Source organism: Solanum stenotomum, chromosome 6 (assembly GCF_019186545.1).
Source record: "Solanum stenotomum isolate F172 chromosome 6, ASM1918654v1, whole genome shotgun sequence".
NCBI classification, from domain to species: domain Eukaryota; kingdom Viridiplantae; phylum Streptophyta; class Magnoliopsida; order Solanales; family Solanaceae; genus Solanum; species Solanum stenotomum.
Window position 1 is genome coordinate 18571658 of NC_064287.1, and position 24473 is coordinate 18596130.

Here is a 24473-nt window from a genome sequence, read left to right on the forward strand (position 1 = left end):
ATTCAAACTATTGCAACCCAAAATAATGTAAAAAAATTAACCGATAAAAATCCTGATATTTTGAGAAAAAAGGATAATTATCAATAAATGACATTAAAATTACAAAATATGTATTTTGAACTATTTAATGAATAAAACACCTAAAAGTATTAATGGAGAGACCTATAACACACCTTAAGTACATAAAAGTATATTTATTTCCCCCTTCCGTCACCCAACCTAGGGTGTGTTTCGCTCCACATAGTTGAGCGCGTCAACACGCCAATAGAGTCATTTTTATTTATTTTTTTAGTTAAAAAAACTCAACCCAACAGTTATATTCCCGTTCTCTTCATATAACCCACCCACCTGACCCTAATGAACAAGAACCCTAAATTTTCACCTAAAAATCTGAATCAAGAACCCTAAATTCAGACATAGTTCAAAATTCCTTCTTTTGAATCAAAGGTAACTCTTTTTCATTATTATTATTCATTCATCTCTTTTCCATTTTGATTCATTCTTCTCTTTTTCATTTGATTTGTTTCTATCTATTTTGTATTTTGAATTTTTAGTTGTTTGATTCGCGGTAATTCTTATTAAGGTGCTACAATGGCTTGAATAAGTTTGACTAGGCTCTGTTTGCAAGAGGAAGATCATGAATTGAAAGAGGTGCGATGCAAACATGGATTTGTGAAGTACTATGTTCTGCAGACATGGAAGTACTATGCAAACATGGATTTGTGAAGTACTATGTCTCCGACCACTCGTTGTTGGTGACGACTAAAACTGTATTGCCTTCCTCTTCTTCATCGTTGTCGTCTAAGAGCTGTTTCTCAAGCTCTTGAAGACGATTCATCAATTTTTTATCCGATTCCTGAAACAATAATTCCTGTACTCCGATGGATGCTCTGTTTTGAACCGGATTTAGAGACGAAACCCCTATAGAATAATTCTGAATACCTGAAAATAAAAACCCACCAATATTAGCAGGCTGTGATCGAAATTGCTGTAGAATAGGTAGAGCGTGGTGCATGTTTATCATCGTAGAGACATTTGAATTCAAAGAAAATTCAGATGAAATTGAAGAAGAAGAAGCGGCAATAGAAAACTCTACAGGGGAAAGAGAAGACATTGGAGAAGACTGCTGATAACTTCTAGGTTTTACGTTACGGAGATAAAAACCCAAGTCCTTGCTATTGTTGTTGTTGTTGTTGTTGAAATAGCATCATTTGTTGTTGCTGCTGCTGCTGTTGAAGTTGTAGAAACTGCAATTGTTGTTGTTGTTGAAACTCCGCAAGAGATTGCTTCCCCATCAAATTGGGTCTCCCTTGATGAACGATCTCTATAACCAGGTCAGGCAAAATACCCGATAGTAGTGAAGAATAAGGCCTTTGGGAGTTGTTATTCATGGTAGATCTTCCATTGTTGCTCCCACCGGCACCGTAAAACTCACCAGAGTACCCACCAAACCTAGTAACCACAGATTTGCTTCCACCAAACGATGAACGCCTCGATCGAAAACACACCAATGTTCTTCAAATATGACAGTGAAAACTTGATTAGATGGTTAAAACTACAAGGATGCTTCAAAAACACTACAAAATCGAAGAAATCTTTAGCTAAAATTAGGATTTACAGACGATTTTTTATTATTAGGTTTTGGTGTTCTTAGAGAAAGGAAACGGGTAGCTGAAATAAATGGACTAGGGTAAAATAAAATGGATTTGGGTGAAAGAATCGGATTTGGGTGAAAAGAAATGGGTTTGGGTCAAATGAATTGGATTGGGGTCTTTTGTTACGTGGCTTCACTAGGAGGCGAGTGGCTCTCACTCTAGGCATAATGTCCTGGGTTGGGTGACGGAAGAGGGAAATAAATATACTTTTATGTACTTAAGGTGTGTAATAGGTCGCCTCATTAGTTAAAGTGTGTAAATGACTTTTGGGTACAAGTTTAGGGGGCGATTTATGCCTTTTGCCTTTGAAAATTTCAAACAAAGTATTTGTGTCAACATCCGTAAAGTAGAAGGATAGTTATAGCCTGAAGACAGTAAAAGACGAGGGTACAAGGCCTGCATGCTCCGTTAAACCCTCAAAAACCCACTTAGAGTTAACAATTCCAACTCAGAACTCAATCTAGGAGGGAAATCCTTAAGTCCACTTCAACACTCCAAAAGCTTCTCCAATTCCTTTTGGGCTCCAATTTTGCCCAAATGGACGAAACATGACCGAAAGTACCAGATTTATATGACGAAACCAATACTACACCGAAATCGCCAAATTGAGAAATCACAATACAATGGCGGATGCAACCCAACTCACCAATCAAAATACCTACATTATTGTCTAAACCCAACATCTTCTAGTCATAGGAGCGTTATGTTTGTCCTTAGTTATCATGAACATCTCCAACACCATCTAAATCGTGCCTACCAACCCATAAAATGCAAACATCAAACAAATGACATGCTACACCTGAACATCTAGAAACAAAAACTACCAAAACAAGGAATTCAACCCAAAGCAAAGCCCAAAAAAATCCTCAACTCCTAAAACAAACAACTCTAGATGAAACACAACCTTTTAAAATGAAACATTCTACTCCAAAGTACAACCATCTGGTGAACAACAAGGATGCACTGATCCCCCACTCCAGTGACCTACTTCTACAAAGGAATTTCCAAAAAAATGACACCATCTGCTCACAAACTACTCAGTCATCGTAAATATGAGACAACTACCTTAATCCAAAGAAAACTAAGGTAGCAGATGGCATACATACATAGCCAACCGATCAATAATTCCCCAAGGCACCAACTCTCATCAACAAACACCGCAAGCTACCCAATATGCCAAAAGTTGGCATTGCATGTTGAACAAACACACAATCATAGATTCCCTATTACATTGACCCCAACCAATAGATGAACCTTCTAAACAAATTTCCATTCACAAACAGAAGTTAATGTCTTAGCCACCAAGGAACACCACTACACTGACTCTAAATTACAAACAAAACCTTGAGAGTTACCAACACAATTGTGGAAAAATCAACTACAATGATAACAAGGTGCAACAAAGGATCACACCATCGAATCCCGGCTAACCATAACAAAACACCAAGACCAATAGAAAGAAACTTATCCTAAGAGATCGAATGAGCAAAACATAAATGTGAAGGTGAGAATAAGACTAAGGCAAAAGAAGAAAGAGGCCAACTAGGACTACCACAACACTGTAAAAGACCATACTAACCTTCACATAACTCTGCCACCAACAATCTCCCAACTACTACTCCAAAAGAACGACATGTAACTAAGGTAACCTCCCTAGCCTACTAGGTCCAATAGCAAAACCAATTCCAAATCGTGTAAAGTTGGTCTATCCACCTATCTAACAAGGATTGGCATCATATCAAAAATAGATAACCTGGGTGGCGAAAGAGGAAACCAAAAACCCTAACACCACTATCACAACAAAGCCACCAAGGTAAAGGCACAGGGAGTTTCTAAGCCACTACTCTCAATCTGAGAAACACAACCTAGTCAATCCACTACTAAAAGAAATCTACTATAGGAGATAAAACACTTACACATCCATAATTAAGGTTGTCACAACAATCCAAAGATGGATAACTAGTCAAATAGGCATGAAAGGGTATGAAATCCCAAAATAAACACAAAATAATGAAATCATTTCAAAATAAGGGATACATAGAGCCGTAACCTCTGGTTGACTTGTGGAACATAGAACTTATTATACCCCCACCTCAACATAAAAAGTTAAAACACCATCAACATCACTTAGGGCATAACCTATGACCGAGTGTAAAATCAACCAAAGAGATTGACCCAACTAAACATAATGAATCGTACTCCCACACCGGGGACAAGCTCTCCATAGATACAACAAGATCCAATGACTCTTGTCTAGAGAATAAAAGAATTGAAGAATGTCTAGAAGATCAACTACCGCCTAGAACACTCCCTAGACCAGTGGTCAAACCATCCACAATAATAGCAACCTCCAAGTACTAAAGCCCGACATGAAGAACATAATGAGTTTCCCTACCTAAATCTACCTGACTCAGGACAACCCTTAATAGACTATAATGAAGCCTTACAATAATCTCTAACAAAGTGGCCTACCTTACCACACTCATAGTAACCTCCACAAGAGCAACCTGCTATGAAGACCCATTTGGAGTAAGATAAGTCCAAACACATGAAGTCCTGAAATATTCACAGTGAGAAGTCTGACTTGAACTCTGCATGTCATGGGCTTCTCAACCTAAATCAGAACCCATTGGAAGATATGATGCTACCTCCATGGGCTGATAATTTGAGATGGAAAATGACCCATACTGAACTAATACCCACCTTGAAGTGGAATGTGGTCACTGTTTTACTGATGGCATGTCCTCTTACCAATATCCCTAAAAGTTGCAAGGTATGCCTTCTCCATGGACCTCACATGACTAGCGACCTGGGAAAGGTAGACCCAACTACTATCAAGTGCTCTCTGATGCCAACCAGAGTGGCAAAGACAACCCCAAAAGAAAATCCTGGCTCAAATCTCGGTCCATAGGGAATAATGTGTGATTATGCCCAGCTCACTCAAGAAATCCCAATACATACTCAAAAATGGATGATGAACCTTGTTAGAGACCAATCAACTTAACTCTATCTTGAGAAGCACCCGTTGCATAAGAACCATAACCGCATGTGGTGTATCCTCGAAGAGACTAAGGCCTCCTAGAACCAAACCTTGAGTAGCCTAAGTAGTTAATGATCTTGTCGAACCCTAGGCTTCATCGAATTTCTCTGTTTGTTGTAGAACATCTCTAAACCCAGGGTTGAGCGATTAAGGCTCTCTAGCCTGACCAATTGCTCAAACTCCAGTAGAATGTGTTGATATGTAGTCCACGTCCATAAAATACCTCATGTTAATAATCTAAAAGAGAGTTAATTCCAAAGAAGCAGTTTTAGAGGTTAACTGGATTAAAAGCACACAATAAGTGGCAAAAATTTTAGCCCAATAAAAGGCAACAATCCTAACACTTAAAAAATACCAACCTAAATCACATGAAAATCATACTAAACTTCATCTAATAAAGTTCAACCATCAAAGTAGATCGTATACTTCTTCTAATCCAATCAACAACGCTTTAAATCAACCTCAAAAGGGTTACACACGTCTAAGACACCTCATATTATCACCATGATAACCAATTATTGATCACAACATCACAATGGAAGATTAAACACCAAAATCACAATAACTAGGGATGGACCGAAAATTAAGTCAAAATGGGAAATGGGACCTACACTAAGAATCTTGATATTTAGTTCTTCAAAATTTCCTAATCGATATACACATCTTGTGCCTTAAAACAGTGTCGAATTCAATGCCCCCACAACTCAAACAACAACATGCATAAATTCCACCATTTAAAGAGGACATGGCAGCCTACCTAACACTTGGAATTATATAAAATGGAGGTCTGAAGCTTGAGAATTCATAAAAAGATTGAAATGGGGTTGGTTAATGCATGATTGGTCTTACTTAACAAACAAGTCAAAATTGCTTATCGTTATCATGGAAGCCATTGCCAGCAATCATGGCCCACCCAAGAACAAGGCATCGCGAACAAGGAGGGGATCCCCATGATTGTAATAGGTCGATCAACTACACCCTCAAAATCACTAAGGACAACTCTTGAACGCGGAGGTCAGGGTGATGAGCCCTCACGAACGCGGTCGATGCCTCGCGACTGCATATGCTAAGGAGAAAGAGTTGCATCAATGCAGCCCTTAGTGTTCAAACACAAAGGGAAAACTGAGTTGCACCAGCTTATGTAAAGCAACTGATTTGCTAAAAGTTGGAAATCTCCGACGAGGTGCCCATGATTAATTTGGAACCTAGTGCCCGCAAAACAAATATGTTACTCTATTGAATTCGACATTTCAGACTTAATGAAACTATTGAAAATTCTATTTGAGGTCCTCTTGATGAAAAGTGAGTCCCACACCCAAGCTTCTTTTTCAGGAAATTTCCATGAGGGGGCTCGATATGAGACCTAAAGCCTCAAGACCCACACAAAGTGTTGTTCTAGTCCAAGATCGACATTCTGGAGCACTTGAAATTGTCATATTTGTATTTTGAGGTCGTCTTTCCAAAGTTTTGATCGAAATCAACTGTATAAAATCCAAAAGCTTCAAAATATGGAAACTTGCATAAAATTCATACAACGACTCGATGACTAAACTATCAGTCCCAGCATATCATAAATGACTTGAGATCACTACAAGAAAGGTATAAACACTGAAAAGATTGGAAAATGGAGGAAATGACCTAGAGGGTCATTTCACACTCATACAAAAAAGAACATGGAAAGTACATCTTGTTTTTGTTCCATCAATCACGTCAACACAGAAAGCACACCATACGAAAACTAAATGACATCAAATTTCTTTCGTTTCATTACTAATATTATTGTTCGTGTTTCATATGAACTTAAAGAATAAATTTAGATTTTTTTCCGAATACAACGTCATAAGTTTTTAAATTCATTATTAATTCATAATTTAATAATTAATTATCTTTTAATAATTCTTCTAACATTTTGTATCAAATTCTTTAATAGAATGTATTTGCATAAAAAAAATTCACTATCCTTTAGTAGAAAGAACTTGTTAAAAACATTTCACTTCCATTATAAACTTTTCGATGTAATATGAGAAAACTTTATTTTAAAAATAATTATGAAAAGGGGAAAATATTAGTAATATGAAATAATGAGCACTAAAACATAAAATGTCGTAAGTTTTTCTTCCTTCCTCTAAAATTAACTTGTTTCATAAGGTAAATTGTTTATAATTTTATTTATATAAGTACACAAAGAAATGAAATGAAATGAAACAAAGAAAAGATCAAAGAAATTAATAGTTATTGAGGAGATCAAATTTCCTAGTATCTTTTTTTGGCACTTAACTTTTTCTTTACATTTACTTTCTTTAGAGTATAATTATTTAATTTTCAATTTATCTTCAAAATTTCAATATTGAAGATATTGTTTGAAGAAGAATAAGAGAGAAGATATACCACCTGCAATAGCATTGATGACACACAATAAAAGTATAAAAGTAACAATACAAAATTATTTTGTTATATTTCTGTTGAATTATTATTTTGATCGTCCCAGAATAAGAATTATCTATATAGGAATATTGAATGAAAAATATATAAATATTAAATTATTATAAGTAAAAACAAAATAAATAAAAAGAACTTTTTGGTATCGAATGAAAAAAAACATTAATTATATTATAGCAAGAACATATATAATTAAAGATTTTAAAGGGTTAAATGTGTGTGTGTATATATATATATATATATAGTCAAAGATATGAGTGTAGAATGTACCCATACAATTAAGCGTATTATAAAAACCACAGATCAAGTCAAAGAATGATTAAATGTACATATAATTAGTCAAATATAGGAGCGTAACATGTACGCAAGGTTAGAGTGCATATATATCTCACCAAAGATGGGAATGTAGAATGTATATATATATATATATATATAGTCAAAGATATGAGTGTAGAATGTACCCATACAATTAAGCATATTATAAAAACCACAGATCAAGTCAAAGAATGATTAAATATACATATAATTAGTCAAATATAGGAGCGTAACATGTACTCAAGGTTAGAGTGTATATATATCTCGCCAAAGATGGAAATGTAGAATGTATGCAGACTACTATGTGTGAAGTGAGAGATTCACATATAATAGTCTATAAAAAGGGACAAATATTCCCCCACCCCTGCTTCTTCCTGAAAATTCATTGTCTAGGTTTCATGGTTTGTATAAGGAAAAAGCCCTAACAGTGTCAATTCGCTCTTCTTGGACTCCACTCCATTCCCCNCCCCCCCCCCCCCCCCCGAATTTAGGTATATCTTTAACTAATCACTTTAAGGCATTAAAATATTTGCTCTTAGACTGAAAATTTTCCCTTTTTTCGCTCAATCTACTTTGCATGCTGCTATTTTTCTCTATTATTGTAGATTTTGATATGAAGAGAGAACTTGTTCGTAGAAATAAATTAATTCTAATTACAAGAATCTCTCCTTCTGCAAATCGGACTTAATTATTTTCAATTTTAAGTATAGAACTCATATGATTATAAACGGTTTTGGTGAATCCATATATGAATTTTAAATTCCTTATTGGTCCATTCAGGAACACCCTTGGAGATAATGAACTAACTAGTTTTTTACCCTAGATGAATGTTTTGCAAATTCTTGATGATACACTTGTATAGAACCTGATTGCTTTTCTTAAAATTATAAAATGATTTTCTCAATTCCTCTAAAGAATTGAAAGAAAAATTGCTTATCGTAGATTAAGGATGAAGACTTGAAGAATCCAAATAGTGCCCTATAACTAAAAAACCTCATAAAAGGTATTCAAAATTTATTTTATAATTTTTTTAAAAAAAATCATTACTTTTCCTTTTCGGTTAGTGTTATGCTATATTTACATAAGTTCCTTAGGGGTTTCCAATTTTAATACTAGAAAAAACAACTAATTTGATGTTATAATTCTAGCGAATGGAACAACTTCTTATTTGTATTTTATTAATTAAAATTAGTAGATTTTATGAGTTGATAATATTAGTAGAATCAATCTAGAACTACTTGAAAACATCCATTACTTTTCTTTGTGGGTTGATATCTATGAAACAAAGGAAAACCCAAAACAAATTGCATGGTCTGGGGAAAGGTCAAACTCTAAGGGGTGTGACATAGACTACCAATTCTATGAAGCAATTTGGAGTTTTTCTAATATTTATGATCAATTGCCTCATTTTAATCCTCGATAGTTTCTTAATTATGATTTGAATTGTGTTTTCTTGTATGATGTGTTAAAATGATTTGTTTCACTTATTTGATTTTTTAAATATCAACATAGTGTACTAAATATTTTGTGTAACACTTAGTATGTCAAGTCCAGTTACATATATTAATAGGAGATTGTTGATGATTTTAATTACAATGCACCTTTCTTTCTTATCCAAATAGTTTTGGGGATTCCATTTCTTTTGTTCTTTAATTGATTTGACAATGGTTCTATAGTTCCATCCAAATAGTTTGACGATTATTTCAATTTTCTCAATATAGTTTGGAGATTCATTACCTTGTATTGTTTCTTATTTTGTAAAGGTGTTTGGTGGCTTATAATGCCTTATATGGGAAGAAATTACTAACGAAGTTTAATGCCTAGCATCTTTTGAAATCATCCTGATGATATATTTGATTTAATTTTGATGTGTTTACATTTTAAAGATGATGTGAGGAAAAGCATCTTATCAAAGAAATAGAGAAATCACTGTGTTGAATTACGCAATCAACGCTTTATGAATAACTTTGGGAAACAAGGATTTACTTAACCCTATTGTCAAATTTAGGAAGATAATCTATTTACTTTTGACCCTTCATAAGGGTCCCATTACTAAGTTTATCATCAAGGTTTCGCCTTCGCCTGGATAGCTATCCTGAGATTGATAGTTTCATACTTTTCCTCTGGATGAATGACATTGATGCACAATTTGTATCTCTCTCTATATGGAAGGTTAAGAAAAAGATGTTGAATGTCATTCATCGAGAAGAAACATATGAAGTTGTCAATCTCAAGACAAGTTTCTAGATGAACAACATTGAGTTTAAACTTAGTAACGGGTCCTTCATGAAGTGTCAAAAGATGGTAGATGATCTTCCTAAATTTGAATACAAGTGATACATATTTTTCTTTGAGAATACACTTGTCCTCAAAACATCTTTAAAAGGCAAATGCATTAGAATGACATCGATTACATTACTGAGAAGATTGCTAAGGATGTCATGCATTAAACTTTGACAATGTTTTCTTCCCTTAGGAGATATCATAAACTACCCAACACTAGTATAAAATAAGAAGTAATATGAGGTAAGAAATCTTCAAACTATATGAACAATACTAAAATAATATCAAAACTATCTAGATGGAATTACTATTCGTACTGTTAGAATAATTACATAAGGAATCAAATCGTCAAACTATCAAAACAAATAAAGGTGTATTGCAATTTAAATCATCAACAATCTCCAATTAAAATCTATGTACAATTTCATGTGCATCACCTAAAGCAGAAATTTTCTACATAGATTTAAGCAGATCTCGATCTTTTGCATAGAAGTTTAAAATTAAAAGCAAGAAAGAAACTTTGACGTAGCATTATTATTTTATGTTCATCCTTTCTGATACATCTATTTCAGAACATGAGCATTGCTTGATTGGATATATTGATTATTTGGTTATTATTATATGTTTAAGCATTTCTACATTTACTATCTTCTCATGAATGAGCTATTGAAGTGTTTTTGGTTTCTTTAGTTTTGGCGGGGACTGAGAAACTTTTTCAGTTTCCAAATTTAATTACTCCCTCTGTCCCATTTTATATGAGGTACTTTGACTCGGCACGAAGTTTAAGAAAGGAAGGAAGACTTTTAAAACTTGTGGTCCAAAATGAATGATAGAAATTTGTGTGGCTGTAAATCATTTCATTAAGGGTAAAATAGACATTTTATAGCTAAATTGTTACTTAAAATAGAAATGTGTCATTCTTTTTGGGACTAACTAAAAAGGAAAGTAAGTCATATAAATTGGGACAGAGGGAGTACTAGTTATGACAAGTTTGGCATATATATACCCTCCACGTCTAATATTTGATTTGTTGTCTAATAAATAATGTATATTTACATTTTCGTTAAAAATCTATATAAAAGTAGTCTTAAAACCATTTTTATTTAATTTTAAAAAAACCACACGGTTTTATAAATATTTCTCACCCATTTTTTAACCCTTCCCAACCCTAATCAACTAAAAAAGAAAATCCCTCATCCCACTTGGGTCGGTTTTGTCTTAGTATTGGTGATAATTCAGGTAGGAACAATAAACAATCGATAATTTATAAGTATTTTGATGATTAGTTGGTGGTAGTTCAAGTAGGAATCATAAAAAAAGTATTTTGATATTATATATTATAAATAATAAAAGAAGGATTTTTCATCACCTCAAATATCTAATTCTTAGAAAAGATTTTATGTTCATTAGGAAGTATTGTAATTCCTTATGAATTGCATTGGTAGTGGCAATAATATCTTCAGTTAACACTATGGCTTGGAGTTCTTCCTTGGTGTGTAACCCTGGTGATGCCGAAATTCATTTTACATTTTACTCTTTGTAGTAAATGTTTTTTAATATTAGAACCACCTTAATTTTGTTTGGGTGTAAACACATTGTGGATAAGTTTTTATCCTATAATTATCAAAGAAAAACATGTACACCTAGATAATTAATATTTACGAAGCACGATATAGTTGAGACAAACTTTGTCATGTGTAAACTAAGTTTTCAAAACTATAATATATTTTCTATTAAAGGAACAAAGTTATATGAGACTTTTGTTATTGAGGCATAATACATATTTGGTGAATTTATCACACAAACCACATCAGAGCTTTACAATCATAAAAATAACATAAGAAGTAAAAAAAAATTTGTTCCATTAATCACATCAACACGAAAAACAAACCATAAGGAAACTAACCGACATCAAATTTCCGGATTTCATTACTAATGTTATTGTCCGTGCTTCATACAATCATAAGAATAAAATAAGATTATTGTTAAATAATAGTGTAATAAATTTTAAAATTCATTATTAATTCATAATTTAATAGGTAATCATCTTTTCACAATTCTTCTAACATTCTATATAAAATACTTTAGTAGAAAGAATTTGTTAACTCCCATTATAAACTTTTTGATTTAATACAAAAAAAACTTATTGAATTAAAATTTTTAAAATAAATATGAAAAGGGGGAAATGGTAATACATAATAATGAGGATGGGAATCAAGATACCATAATTTTTTTCCTTCCTCTAAAATTTAGATTCTTAATGTATGTTTTTGTTTGTTAGTTTTGTTAACTATTGTAATCTGACTTATTTAGAATTTTATTTATATGAGATTATGAGTAGAAAAAGAAATGAAATGAAACAAAGTAAAGATCAAATAAATGTATAGACATTGATGAGATAAAATTTCTTAGTATCTTTTTTGTTTTTTAGCCCTTGCATTTTTATTTTCATTTACTTTCTTTAGTATATAATTATTTAATGTCACAACCCAAAAATAGACGAGATGAACTCGTCTAGTATCACAAAGAAAATCCAGCCTAAAACACAACAAAACGATAGAAATGCAGAAGTAAACTAGCAATAACATAAAAGCGGAAAACTAAGTCATTCTCAAAAATAATTCCAGCACTTGGTTGTCATGTGTACGATTCATGTCACACCCTGACGCTACCCCCTTGACAATACACGGGACCTAGAATCACGAGTGACCCCAAGCTAACCCTGAGTCTAGCATATCATGAACATACTGAATATGTCTATGTAAACATGAACTAAGCGAAAACTAAATCAATAAATCTCTTAAGAGGATCAAGTCCAACAAGTCTGAATAATTATAATAAAACATAACAGGAGTTTAGTGGTAACTGAAAGGACCACTTAACAACTCAAGTTGAATCTACTAATATGTTTGAAATTTCTCTTGTCACGATCCAAGCCTACACCCTGGGCGTGGTCGGCACTCGAGAACCATTGATGGTCCCCAAGTGAACCCTCATCCTAGATGACTATAAGCGGAAGACTAACTCAAGTATACAAAAGCTTAAAAACTGAATTAAGTTCAATAACTCAAATATTCAATCTTTAAAAATATCTAAAAACTACTCAATAGATAAACTTAGAGTTTGAAAAAAAACAACTCAAAGAAGATACATATTGAAAACTACTCAACTTTGTCTATCTATGAAGCCTCTACTATTACAGCAGGATATCGGGACAAGACCCACGACATCTCAAAACTATTAACTGTAAGATAAAGGTGAAGTCCTCCGGAATATAAGAAGACTCACCAAAGCAGACTGGAATATCACATGACCTCAACGAAACGCCTGTTGATGATCCTGAATACATGTATCTGCATGATGAAACGATGCAGGTCATATGGCTCAGTATGTGGAATGTACGACCATGTAAGGGGAATTCTAAAGAATAAGCATGGGCTTGAACTTGGTAAAAAGGAAACATACTTACCTTTTCTGAACTCACTCAACTCAACTCAACTCAAGAATAAAATACTCAACTCATGATATTCAAGGATAAAGCAACACTAAAAGATGCAATATATATGGAAAGCTTTTAAAACAGTACATAGCAACTCAATGTATTGAAGAATACAATAATAACTCAGTTTGTATATATATAAAAATACAATATAACTTTATGGGAGTTTCTCTAACCGACAACCATCACTATGAGTTATGTGATGATACAACGTCTCGCCCACACTACCAGAACTATCCTATACTTTCCTAGGATATAGAACCTCTCAACTAAGTGGATCCACAAGTCTATGCTAAAAGGCCTTAAGGAATAATCTAAAAAGTATGACCCTTTCTACCCACATTGGCTACATGGTTTATGGAGACTTGAGTTATCTTAACTCATCCCCATATCGGTGCTCAATACTACTCCTAAAAATATACTCAGCTCATATGTCTAAAAACATAAGTCTTTCTGTGATTCGAGATTATTACTCAAAATCTTTCTCTTAAAAGAGATGGTACTCAAACTGCTCAAAACTCTTTTGGAAATCTCAGTTTCCTCTCATCTTAAATGTAAAATCATTAACTCTTGGGAATACTTAGTTCCCATATATCATTTTAAAGAAACGAAACTCAGCTCTACTCTTCCTCAACTCAGTGCTCAAGTCTTTAAAACAAGTTTTAAAATAATTTGTAAAAAAATACTTCTTAAAATAGGGTTCATGCCTAATTATGGACGTGAATGACTCAATCAAAGGTTTTCAAAAACCATGTATAGAACTCAATGCTTGGAACTAAACAACTCCAGAACTCAAGGAGTCAATGATACTACTCATCTAAAAAATGCTCGACTCGGAGGGTTCATGTGGAATTATGGGTGAACTACTCAACTCAAGGACTCAATGATACCTATCATCTCAAGACTGCTCGACTCATAGGGTTCATGCAGAATTATGGGCAATGAACTACTTAACTCAAGGACATTTATGGGTAACATGTAGTATCCCCATCATTAGGAATATAATCCCAAAATGATTAGGAACTCAATACTCAAGACTTAGAACTTGAAGATACTACTCCTCTCAAAGATACTCAACTGATCGAGTTTATGTGGAATTTATGGACATAAGCTGTCACACCCCGAGCCTACACCCTAGACGTGGTAGGCACTCGGACACCATCGCTGTCCCCAAGAGGACACTTGGCCTGACTTACTTAACTCAGCGGAAGACTCAACTTAACAGAATAAACTCAATGCAACAGTTTAAATGATAACATCTTAGCCAAAGTGGCAACTTATGTCTCAAAACAAAGTATCTGCAAATACATAGATGAGTGACTCAACACTAACTGTTTGACTGTCTATGAAGCCTCTATAATACTGAGATGGATATTGGGACAGACCCAACAACATCCTAATAAAGAAAAAAAACTAGGAAAGCGAAATAAAAGAGTCCTTCGGAATGCAAGGAGGCTCACCACTAACTCTGGAGTGCTCAACTGGATCAACAGCGCGCTGAATGCTAATCCTGGTTACCTACGTCTGCATCATGATAAGATGCAGGCCAACTGGCATCAGTACATTTGAATGTACGAGTTGGAATGCTAACAACAACTTAAGCTTGAAAGGAGTACAAAGGAACATTTACCTTGGCTCTGTTTAACTCATGAATAACTGAACTCAATATAAAATAATCAGACACATACAATATATTTATAAAGTTTGTGAACAGTGTAAACAACTTAGTTCATTAAAGATAAAGCAATAACAAACTCAACTTTACTTAAATATAAAAGTAATATAAATTTTGTGGGAGATTCTCTAACTGACAACCACCACTATGAGCCTAAGTAGTGATACAACGTCTTGCCCACGCTGCCAGAACTGTCCTATACTTTGCCGTCATATAGAACTCTTAACTTAGTGGATCCACTAGCTTAACCTATGTAATCATCTAAAAAGTATGACCCATTATTACCCATGATGGCTACATGGTTTATGGAGACTTGAGTTAATATGAACTCGCATCCCCATATCGGTGCTCAATACTACTCCCAGAAATATACTTAGCTCATATGTTTTAAAAAAAAACTTCTTTCTTTGGTTTGAGATAATTACTCAAAACTTAGCTTAAAAGCTCTCTTGGAATCGACATTCCCTTTTCTTGATCAAATATGAAAACATTTATAAACTCTTTGGGAATACTTAGTTCCCTAATAGCTTTATGAGAAATGAACTCATCTCTTTACTCTTTGCTTAAATTGAAACTTTAGTCTTTAAAACAAAGTTAAACAGTTTGTTAAAGACTCTTGAAAACCTTAGAACTTAGCTTTGACTTGCTTCTTAACTTCTAGACTTGACTCTTAACTTCTCTTAACTGGTCCTTAAATTGAATTATGGATTCAAGGATTATGATTTATTATAGGAAAGATCTCTTGATGTTTAGGAATGATTTCGAATAGCTAAACCTGAGAGAAGCTACAAAATCACCGTCTTGGAACATGTCCGCGACGCGGAGGTGTTTTAAATAATTACTCGCAAAATTAAATTTTGGGACAGAAGAGTCCGCGTCCTCTTCGTGAAGTAGAGCAGATTTTTGTTCACGGGGGGAACAAGTCCGCGACGCGGACTTGTTTCATGAACCTTACTCGACTTTTTCCTTCTTCGATTTTCAGCCTCAAACCACCTAAATTCGATTATCTTCCTCAAATTCATTTTAGATCCCGATACCCAGTATATGTTTTCAAGAACCTAACTGAAAGTAACTCTAAAACACGTAAAGTTCTCGGAAACTCCACAATTCAACCCAATGCATGAACAACATTCAAATTCAAGAATTCATGTCAAGAACATCAACTTTCAAATCTTTTAGGACGAATTGCGTTGAAACTAAACATGTTTGGCGTGTGGGTGAATGAACCCAACGCTATGAGAGACTCACATACCTTGTAGGATCAATTCCTTGGCGAATCCACAACCAAAATCGATCGTTCTTGGCGAATCTTGCTTTTCCTCTTCTCCTTTCTCTTACGTTCTTTCTCCAAAAGCCCTAACTCTATTTCTCAAAAGCACAAACTGAACTAACTCAGTTTTGACCCCACTTATTTTACTACAAAAGGATTTAATTAATTGGGTAAGGAAAATACCAAACTACCCTTTTAAATTCCGGATTGGGCATTTCTTCATTCGAACAACCCAACTTACAAAGGACGTAACTTACTCATACGAACTCGGAATCGTGCAAACTTGGTGGCGTTGGAAAGATAAATTCAAGATCTTTCCAACTATATCTGTAAATACACCTAAATAATCCTGATCTAGGAGTTATGGTCGATTGAAGTTGACCAAAATCTCAACTTTACATTACTTATAAATTTCCAGATTTCCTTATACTTTCCAAAAATGATTATTTCAAGTTCTTAGCTTCTTTCTAGCTATTTCAAGTTGCGAGATGTTACATGAACGACTCAACTCAAGGGTCTAACTAACAATATGGAACTCATGTATACGACTCTTATCATTCTCATACTTACTTCCTCAAAACTCAGTTTAAAACTCAAGTGTTGGCTTTGAAAAACTTCTCAAGATTTATAACTCAAAATAGGTTTCATGCTGAATTATAGACATAAACAAACCAACTCAAGGATCTCAATAAAAATATAGAAACTCAATAATTAGAAATAAAATTTTTAAAAGAACCATTAACTCAAGAACTCAAATCTACTTATCTCAAGAATACTCAAATCTAGGGAAAGAATCCTAGATTACTGTTTTACTGATCTGAAGTAGATGTAGGGCGTGAGGACAAACTAGTCCAACACTATGATTGCCTTACATACCTGGAATAACAAGTTTCTTGAAGAATCTTGAACAATCGTGAAGAATCATGAAGAAGAACTTGATTAGAAGCCTTGAAACCCTAGCTTGAAGGTAAACGATCAAGAAAACCTTTCTTGAGATTCTTGAATTAGTTTCTTGAAATCTCTGTGGCCAAGAATTATGATTTTAAATAGTGATTCATAATTATATGGAGGAATTTGAGTCGATAAAATGGAATTCTTTGAGAAAGACTTACCTTGAAGAAGAATCTTGAAAAAGATTGAATGAATCTTGAATGTTGTCTTCTACTTTGATTTTTCCTTAGGGTTTTTCCCTAGGGTTTGAAGGAGAAGAGAATGATGGATTAAAAGATGAAAATCTGATTGTTTAGAGCCTTTTTATTAGTCAAGAAATTCGTTTAGCTTTTCTTGGAGGTAAAAAAACAAAAACGACCCTTTTTAATGTTTTCCCGTCGGCTAATTCGTAACAACATTGTATCAGGTTACTAAAATATTCATAACTTTTTACTCAGAAATTGGATTGATGCAAAATTAGTGGTGTTGGAAAGTAGATTCAAATACCTTTAATCTGATAGGTTGTGGCTCACGTAACTCTTTATATTCTAAGAGATATGGTCGTTTGAAGTTGACCCAAGTAGAATTTTACATCAAAACTTAATCAATAAGGAAACATCAAGAACACTTATCAAGAACTCATCAAGAAATTAAATTGCTCAATATTTATGGATAGATTCGCAAAAGAAACTCATGATTTGCGTGTGGGTGAACGAACCCAACACCATGGAAGCTTACATACCTCAAAGAACTAGGTTCATGGTGAAATCTTGAATTTCTTGAACAAACGCTTGAAACTTTGAACTTTTTCTCTTGAATCTTCTCTCTAAAACTCTAAACGTTTTTTAGGGATGAATGAACCTAATTCTAATCATTTTAGACTACTAGAACCTTACTAAAAACACTTAAATCCGATTGGGTAAGGAAAAGACCAAAATACCTCTTATATTTTTGGGTAGCGTTCCTTAATTGGATAGCCCAACTTCAAACGAACATATCTCCCTCATACGAGCTCGAAAATTAGAAAACTCAGTGGCATTGGAAAGCGGATTCCAAGACCTTTCATTTGATACCTTATGGGCCACCTAACTCATCATGTACTGAAGGTTATGGTCATTTTAAGTTGACCCAAAACTTAGAAGAACCTAGGAATGACTTGAATGAATTCTCTTTAATTATTTTGGAACTCAATGTGTTATATCTAGTGACCTGACCTTAATACTTAAGGAAAATTTAAATTCCTCGGTAAAATCCTACTTACAAAGAAGGATAGTTCGGGTCTTAGTTCAAAAAATACTGAGTTGAGTTGCCAGTACATGCCCTCAGCTAAGTCTAACAAAACCAAAAACTAAAAGCAAAGACTGAAATGGAGAGCATGTCTATTGTCTTCGAAGTATGAGGACTCACCATTGAAGCTGCTGAAGTCGGACCAAGAATTGATCTAAGCGTGATCTGGATTCTGAGTACCTAAACCTACATCATGAAAGGATGTAGCACAGAGTATGCGTCAATACTTGGAATGTACTAAGCATGCAGAATATAGATTTACTAAGCTAAACAAATATATATATATATATATATATATATATATATATATATATGAGCTGAACAAAGCATAACCGAGCAATTGCATAATCGGAGCGAGAATATAAATACTGAAACATAACTGAAAATCTAATCTGAATGCAATGACCAAGTACTAATCATAAAGATAACATGCTGAACTTTATACTGATAGAAATGTTCAAAACCTGGTCAATGCACTAAGAGTCTCACTGTGGGAGCTACTATTAACGGACAAAAATCACGTGAGCTAAACGTGGAGTCCGATGTACACGCCCTATCGAGAGGACCCAATATACCATGCCAGGGGTATAATGTCATGACTATGGCGTGATCACTAACACTGATGCCCAATAAAGGGGACTTATACTCTTATGCGGGCACGTAGTTCTGGGACTATGAGGGTACGCTGAACCCTAGTCCAACTAGGTGCTAAGTCTACTCCCAATTGAATACATATGAAGGTAAAATGCACTAAATACTGAATAGCTCAAAATATTGACATGCTAATTGAGAATGCAACATTTATATACTAAGAATGTGACATTCGAAATCTAGAGCATAATTTTTTGCTTAAGTAGCCTAGCAAGTATAATTAATGAACTAAGAGAATTTACACAAACTAGGGTTCTAAGTTTTATACAAGGAATTATGCAATGTTTTCAAGAAAACATGTTATTTATACCATGGATTCTATAGCAGCTGAAATCACAATAAATTCCCATGATTCTACAAGCCCTAGGTCTAAACAAGCTATGTAGAATCAAAGAACTGATTGAATTCTAGGGACCTAGGATGAAAGTAACCCACTAGTGAAATCCCACATACGTGGTGACGAAATCTATGGAGAAATCCTTCAAATTTCGGGATGGAACTCTGAAGAACACTTGTGCTTGTTCTTGGGAGGGCTGATACATTTTCCTCTACTTTTTGCTCTAAGGTGGGTGATTTTTGGAGAATGAGGGTTCTGGGTGTGTCTTACTAGGTTATTATGCTTTTGACTACATAAAACGATGTAGTTTAGGCATCAAACGACGTAGTTTAAGTGCCCCAACACATAGGAAAAAACAAAAACGACCCTAACTTAAAGCTGAAGAAGTGCCACTCACGAGTGGAATAACGGTCCGTCGTTTGAACCACTGCCGGTCAACTGGTTCGTGGTTCGTGTCCTGCTTGACAGGGCTTCACTAAAATGAGCATAACTTTTTACTCTAAGCTTAGATTTTAGCAAATTCCCTGGCGTTGGAAAGAGAATTCAATTATATTTAAGTACATAGCTCATGGGCCACCTAATTCATTTTGTACTAAAAGATATGACCATTTGAAGTTGACCCAACAACCATTTTCCTCTAAATAGTTGTTGACCCTGACCTATGATCAGACCTACGGTCCGTAGATCCAACCACGAACCATAATGGTCGGTCGTGGGTGGGATCAGAAATCACTATGTTTAGGACCCCAATGATGAGACCCACTTACGGTCTGTGGGTCTATCAACGGACCGTGGACCATGATCTTAGGTCTCATCTTTTGATCCTGAAATTTCCTTAAGTTTGGGACTCAACGACAGCACCCCACCTACAATCCATGGTCTGACACATGGTCCGTCGGTGGCTTCCGTCGGTTCTGACACCAGATCCTAGAAATCTGCATTTATCAATCTTCTCGAATCAGAGGTATTAGAATATCTCCCTCTTGGCAACATTCATCCTCGAATAAAGTCTAAAGAAGCTGAGTATGGAAGGAAGGAGTTGCAATCCCTACCACTAAGTGCTAGAAGCCGATATCTAACGGAACCGAGTTCTAAGAACATGTAAATATGCTGAAATGCAAGAATAACTCAAAGAACAAGATACTGAAACTGAATTACACAAGAGTAAATTGAGAGACTAGAAAGGAACTATTACCTCAAGTTGAAACGAAATTGGAAGGAAAGGGTGAGGACACTTGTCCATCATGGCTACTTCTGCTTCCCAAGTAGCTCCCTCTGCGGACTGACTCCTCCACAAAACCTTTACTGAAGCGACTTCCTTATTTCTCAACCTACGAACATGACGGTCAAAAATTTCAATTGGCACCTCTTCATAAGTGAGATTATCCTTCACATCCACACTCTCTAATGGTACTATCGATGTCGGATCACCTACACACTTTTTCAACAAGGAAATGTGAAAGACTGGATGAACCGCTGCTAGGTCTACTGGAAACTCTAACTCATAAGCCACATTACCAACCCTTTATAGGATTTTATAAGGACCTACATTTTTGGGACTAAGCTTTCCTTTCTTTCCAAATGTCATCATCCCATTCATAGGTAACACCTTCAGGAAAACCCAATCATCGATTTCCAACTCTACGTCCCTTCTCCCTACATTTGCATAGGACTTCTGATGACTCTGAGCTATTTTTAGTCTCTCTCTAATGAGTTGAACTTTCTCCATATCCTCATGAACTGAATCTAGCCCAATCAAGGTTGCTTTACCTACTTCAAATCAACCAATTGGAGACTTGCATCTACGCCCATATAGTTCCTCATACGGGTCTATCTGATTACTGGAATGAAAGTTATTATTATAGGTGAACTCTATGAGAGGTAGGTGATCATCCCAACTACCCTTGAAATCGATCACGCAAGATCTCAACATGTCCTCTAAGGTCTAAATGGTATGCTCTACTTGACCATTCGTCTGTGGATGAAATGTTGTACTGAGATTTACCTATGTACCAAGACCTTTCTAAAATGATTTCCATAAATGAGAGGTAAACTGAGGACCTCTATCTTAGATGATGGACAAGGGAACCCCATGCAACCTAACTATCTCATTGATGTAGAGTTTGGCGTAGCCCTCCGCTGAATCTGTAGTCTAGACACCCAAGAAGTGAGCGGTCTTCGTGACTTTTTCCACTATAACCCAAATGGAGTCATGTTGACAGTTAAGACACTTAGCCACAAAGTCTACTATATCCCTCTTCATGTCGTTCCACCAAAAGACTTCCTGTAGATCACACTACATCTTAGTGGCATCTGGATGAATGGAATATCTTGAATTATGAGCTTATGTAAGGATCTGATGCCTCAACTAACCTACATTAGGAACACATAAGCAACCCTGGTAAAGGAGCACAACATCTCCACCTTGGGAGAAAACCTCAACTTTCTGTTGAAGAATTTCACCATTCAACTAAAGTAATATAGGATCACTATCCTGTTTTTCCTTAACCTCCGCAACCAACGAAGATTCTGATCTATTCTGAACTATCACACCACCATCTTAGTCAACATGTGTTACACTATCCATAAATAGTTTGTTTAGAGCATTAGCCACTACATTGGCTTTACCCAGCTAGTAAAGCACATTCATTTCATAGTCTTTGAGGAATTCAAGCCATCTCATCTGAAGAAGATTAAACACTTTCTTGGTGAACACATACTGGAGGCTGTTATGGCATGTGAACACATCAACATGAACACCATATAAGTAGTGTCTCCAAATCTTTAGGGAAAATACTACGGCTGCAAGCTCGAGGTAATGAGTCAGGTAGTCCTTCTCAAGGACCTTAAGTTATCTAGAAGCATAAGCTATGACCTTACCTCGCTGCATCAACACAAAACCTAAGCCGACCCTGAAGGAATCAAAATAAATCACATAAATGACTTACCCATCTGGTAGAGTCCAGAAAAGAGTTGTAGTCAACCTAGTCTTCAACTCTGAGAATATTTTCTCACACTCATCTGACCACTGAAACTTGAAAATTTTCTAAGTCAACTTGGTCAATGTGGAACCTATTGATGAAAATCCTTCAACAAACCTTTTATAATAACCGGCCAAACCCAAGAAACTTCTAACATCTATTGGAGAGGTAGGTCTGGGCTAGTATTGTACTTCTTCAATTTTCTGAGAATCCACTCGGATCCCTTCGTTGGATACCACATGACCAAGGAAAGAGATGGATTATAGATAGAATTCACATTTGCTCAACTTAGAGAACAATTGGCGATCTTTGAGAGTTCGTAGAATAACTCTCAGATGAGTCGCATGCTCTTCCCTACTCCAAGAATAAATAAGGATATCATCAATAAAGGCGATGATGAATAAGTCCAAACACTCTTTGAACACCCTGTTCATTAAATCTATGAAAGCTGCAAGAGCATTTGTTAGTCCAAAAGAAATAACTACAAACTCATAGTGACCATACTCAGTCCTAAAGGTAGTCTTTGGGATGTCACTATTTCTGACTTGAAGCTAATGATAGCCGGATCTGAGGTCTATATAAGAAAAACAACTAGCACCTTGAAGTTGGTCGAACAAGTAATCAATCCTAGAGATAGGATATTTGTTCTTGATTGTGACTTTGTTCAACCGTAGATAGTGAATTCACATTCTGAGAGAACTATCTTTCTTTTTCATGAACAACATTGGAGCACCCATGGACAGATACTAGGTCTGATGAATCCTTTATCTAGAAGGTCCTTCAACTGCTCTTTCAATTCCTTAAGCTTGGCTGGAGCCATTCTGTAAGGAGGAATTGAAATAGGCTGGGTATATGGGAGGAGATCTATTCCGAAGTCGATTTCTCTTTTGGGAAGAACTCTGGGAAGATCTTCTGGGAATACTTCTGGAAACTCATTTACTATTGGGACTGACTCAAGAGTTGGGGTTTCGGAGTTTGAATCATTAACCCGAACAAGATGATAGATATACCCTTTAGAGATCATTTTACTTGCCTTAAGGTAAGAGATAAATAGACCCATAGGCACTGTGCTACAACCCTTTTATTCTAAGACAGGCTTTTTTAGAAACTAAAACTGAACGATCCTAGTTCTACAATCGAATAAGATATAACAGGAATGTAACTAATCCATACCTAGAATGATATCGAAATCTACATTTTCTAACTCTACAAGGTCTGTTGAGGTGACTTTCTAAGAATCTGTGACAGGGCAATTTTTGTATACCCGTCAAGCTATAATTGGGTCATCAACTGGAGTAGAGACTAAGAAGGGTTCTGAGAGAGTTTCTAGACTGACACCAAAGTTTACTGCTATATAGGGATTTACAAAAGATAGTGTAGCCCTTGGATCTAATAATGCATAAACATCCAAATGAAAGACTCGTAACATACCCGTGACCACATAAGGAGAATCTTCCTAGTCCTGGCGAGCTTGGAGAGCATATAACCTGTTCTAGCACTGACTGCCACCTGTACCAGACGAGGCACCCTGATGATTAGGGCGACCTGTTGGCATTGCTGAAGTAGTAGACTGAGTCCTGTTAATGTTACCTGGCAATCCTTCAACCTATGACCAAACTGACCACAACAGAAGCACCGATCTCTGTCAGCAAGACAGTCATCCGGATGGTTTTTACCACACTTTGGGCAAGTTGGAAAAGTTTGATTACCTGAAGCACTCCCCTGTGACTTAGAGCTGGATGCCCTACCTTTATAATCCTGTCGAAACCTGTGGGACGGAGCGCTAGCTGGTGAAGGTGTTGGGGATGTGGACCTCTGCTGAAACTGTGAGAGATTTCCACTGCTCGACCTTTGTTGAGAGTATTCATAATTCCTTGTTCTAGCCTTTTTGTTAGCCTTAGCCATTTCCTTAAGCTTATCTCACTCAACATGATGAGCATGAGTCGGTAGCTTGGAGATATACATGTCTCCTAATAGAATAACATTCCTGCACTCGGTCTTTACTAAATCGGATACTCCAAACAAGAACTTGCTTATTTGTTCCCTCGAATAAGCAACCATATGTGGAGCATACCTGGAGAGCTAAATGAACTTCAGTCTGTATTCTTGAA

The 24473-nt window shown here is 35.4% G+C and overlaps 1 protein-coding gene across 1 annotated transcript; it reads right to left on the bottom strand.

The window, feature by feature from the left end:
• Positions 1-1175: 1175 nt before the first annotated feature.
• LOC125868532 (uncharacterized) lies at positions 1176-24267 on the bottom strand. Its single transcript, XM_049549155.1, has 3 exons — positions 23794-24267; positions 22262-22293; positions 1176-1515 (listed from the first exon to the last, which is right to left on the bottom strand). Exons 1-3 carry the CDS (start codon positions 24265-24267, stop codon positions 1176-1178), a joined length of 846 nt encoding a protein of 281 aa, XP_049405112.1.
• Positions 24268-24473: the final 206 nt, after the last annotated feature.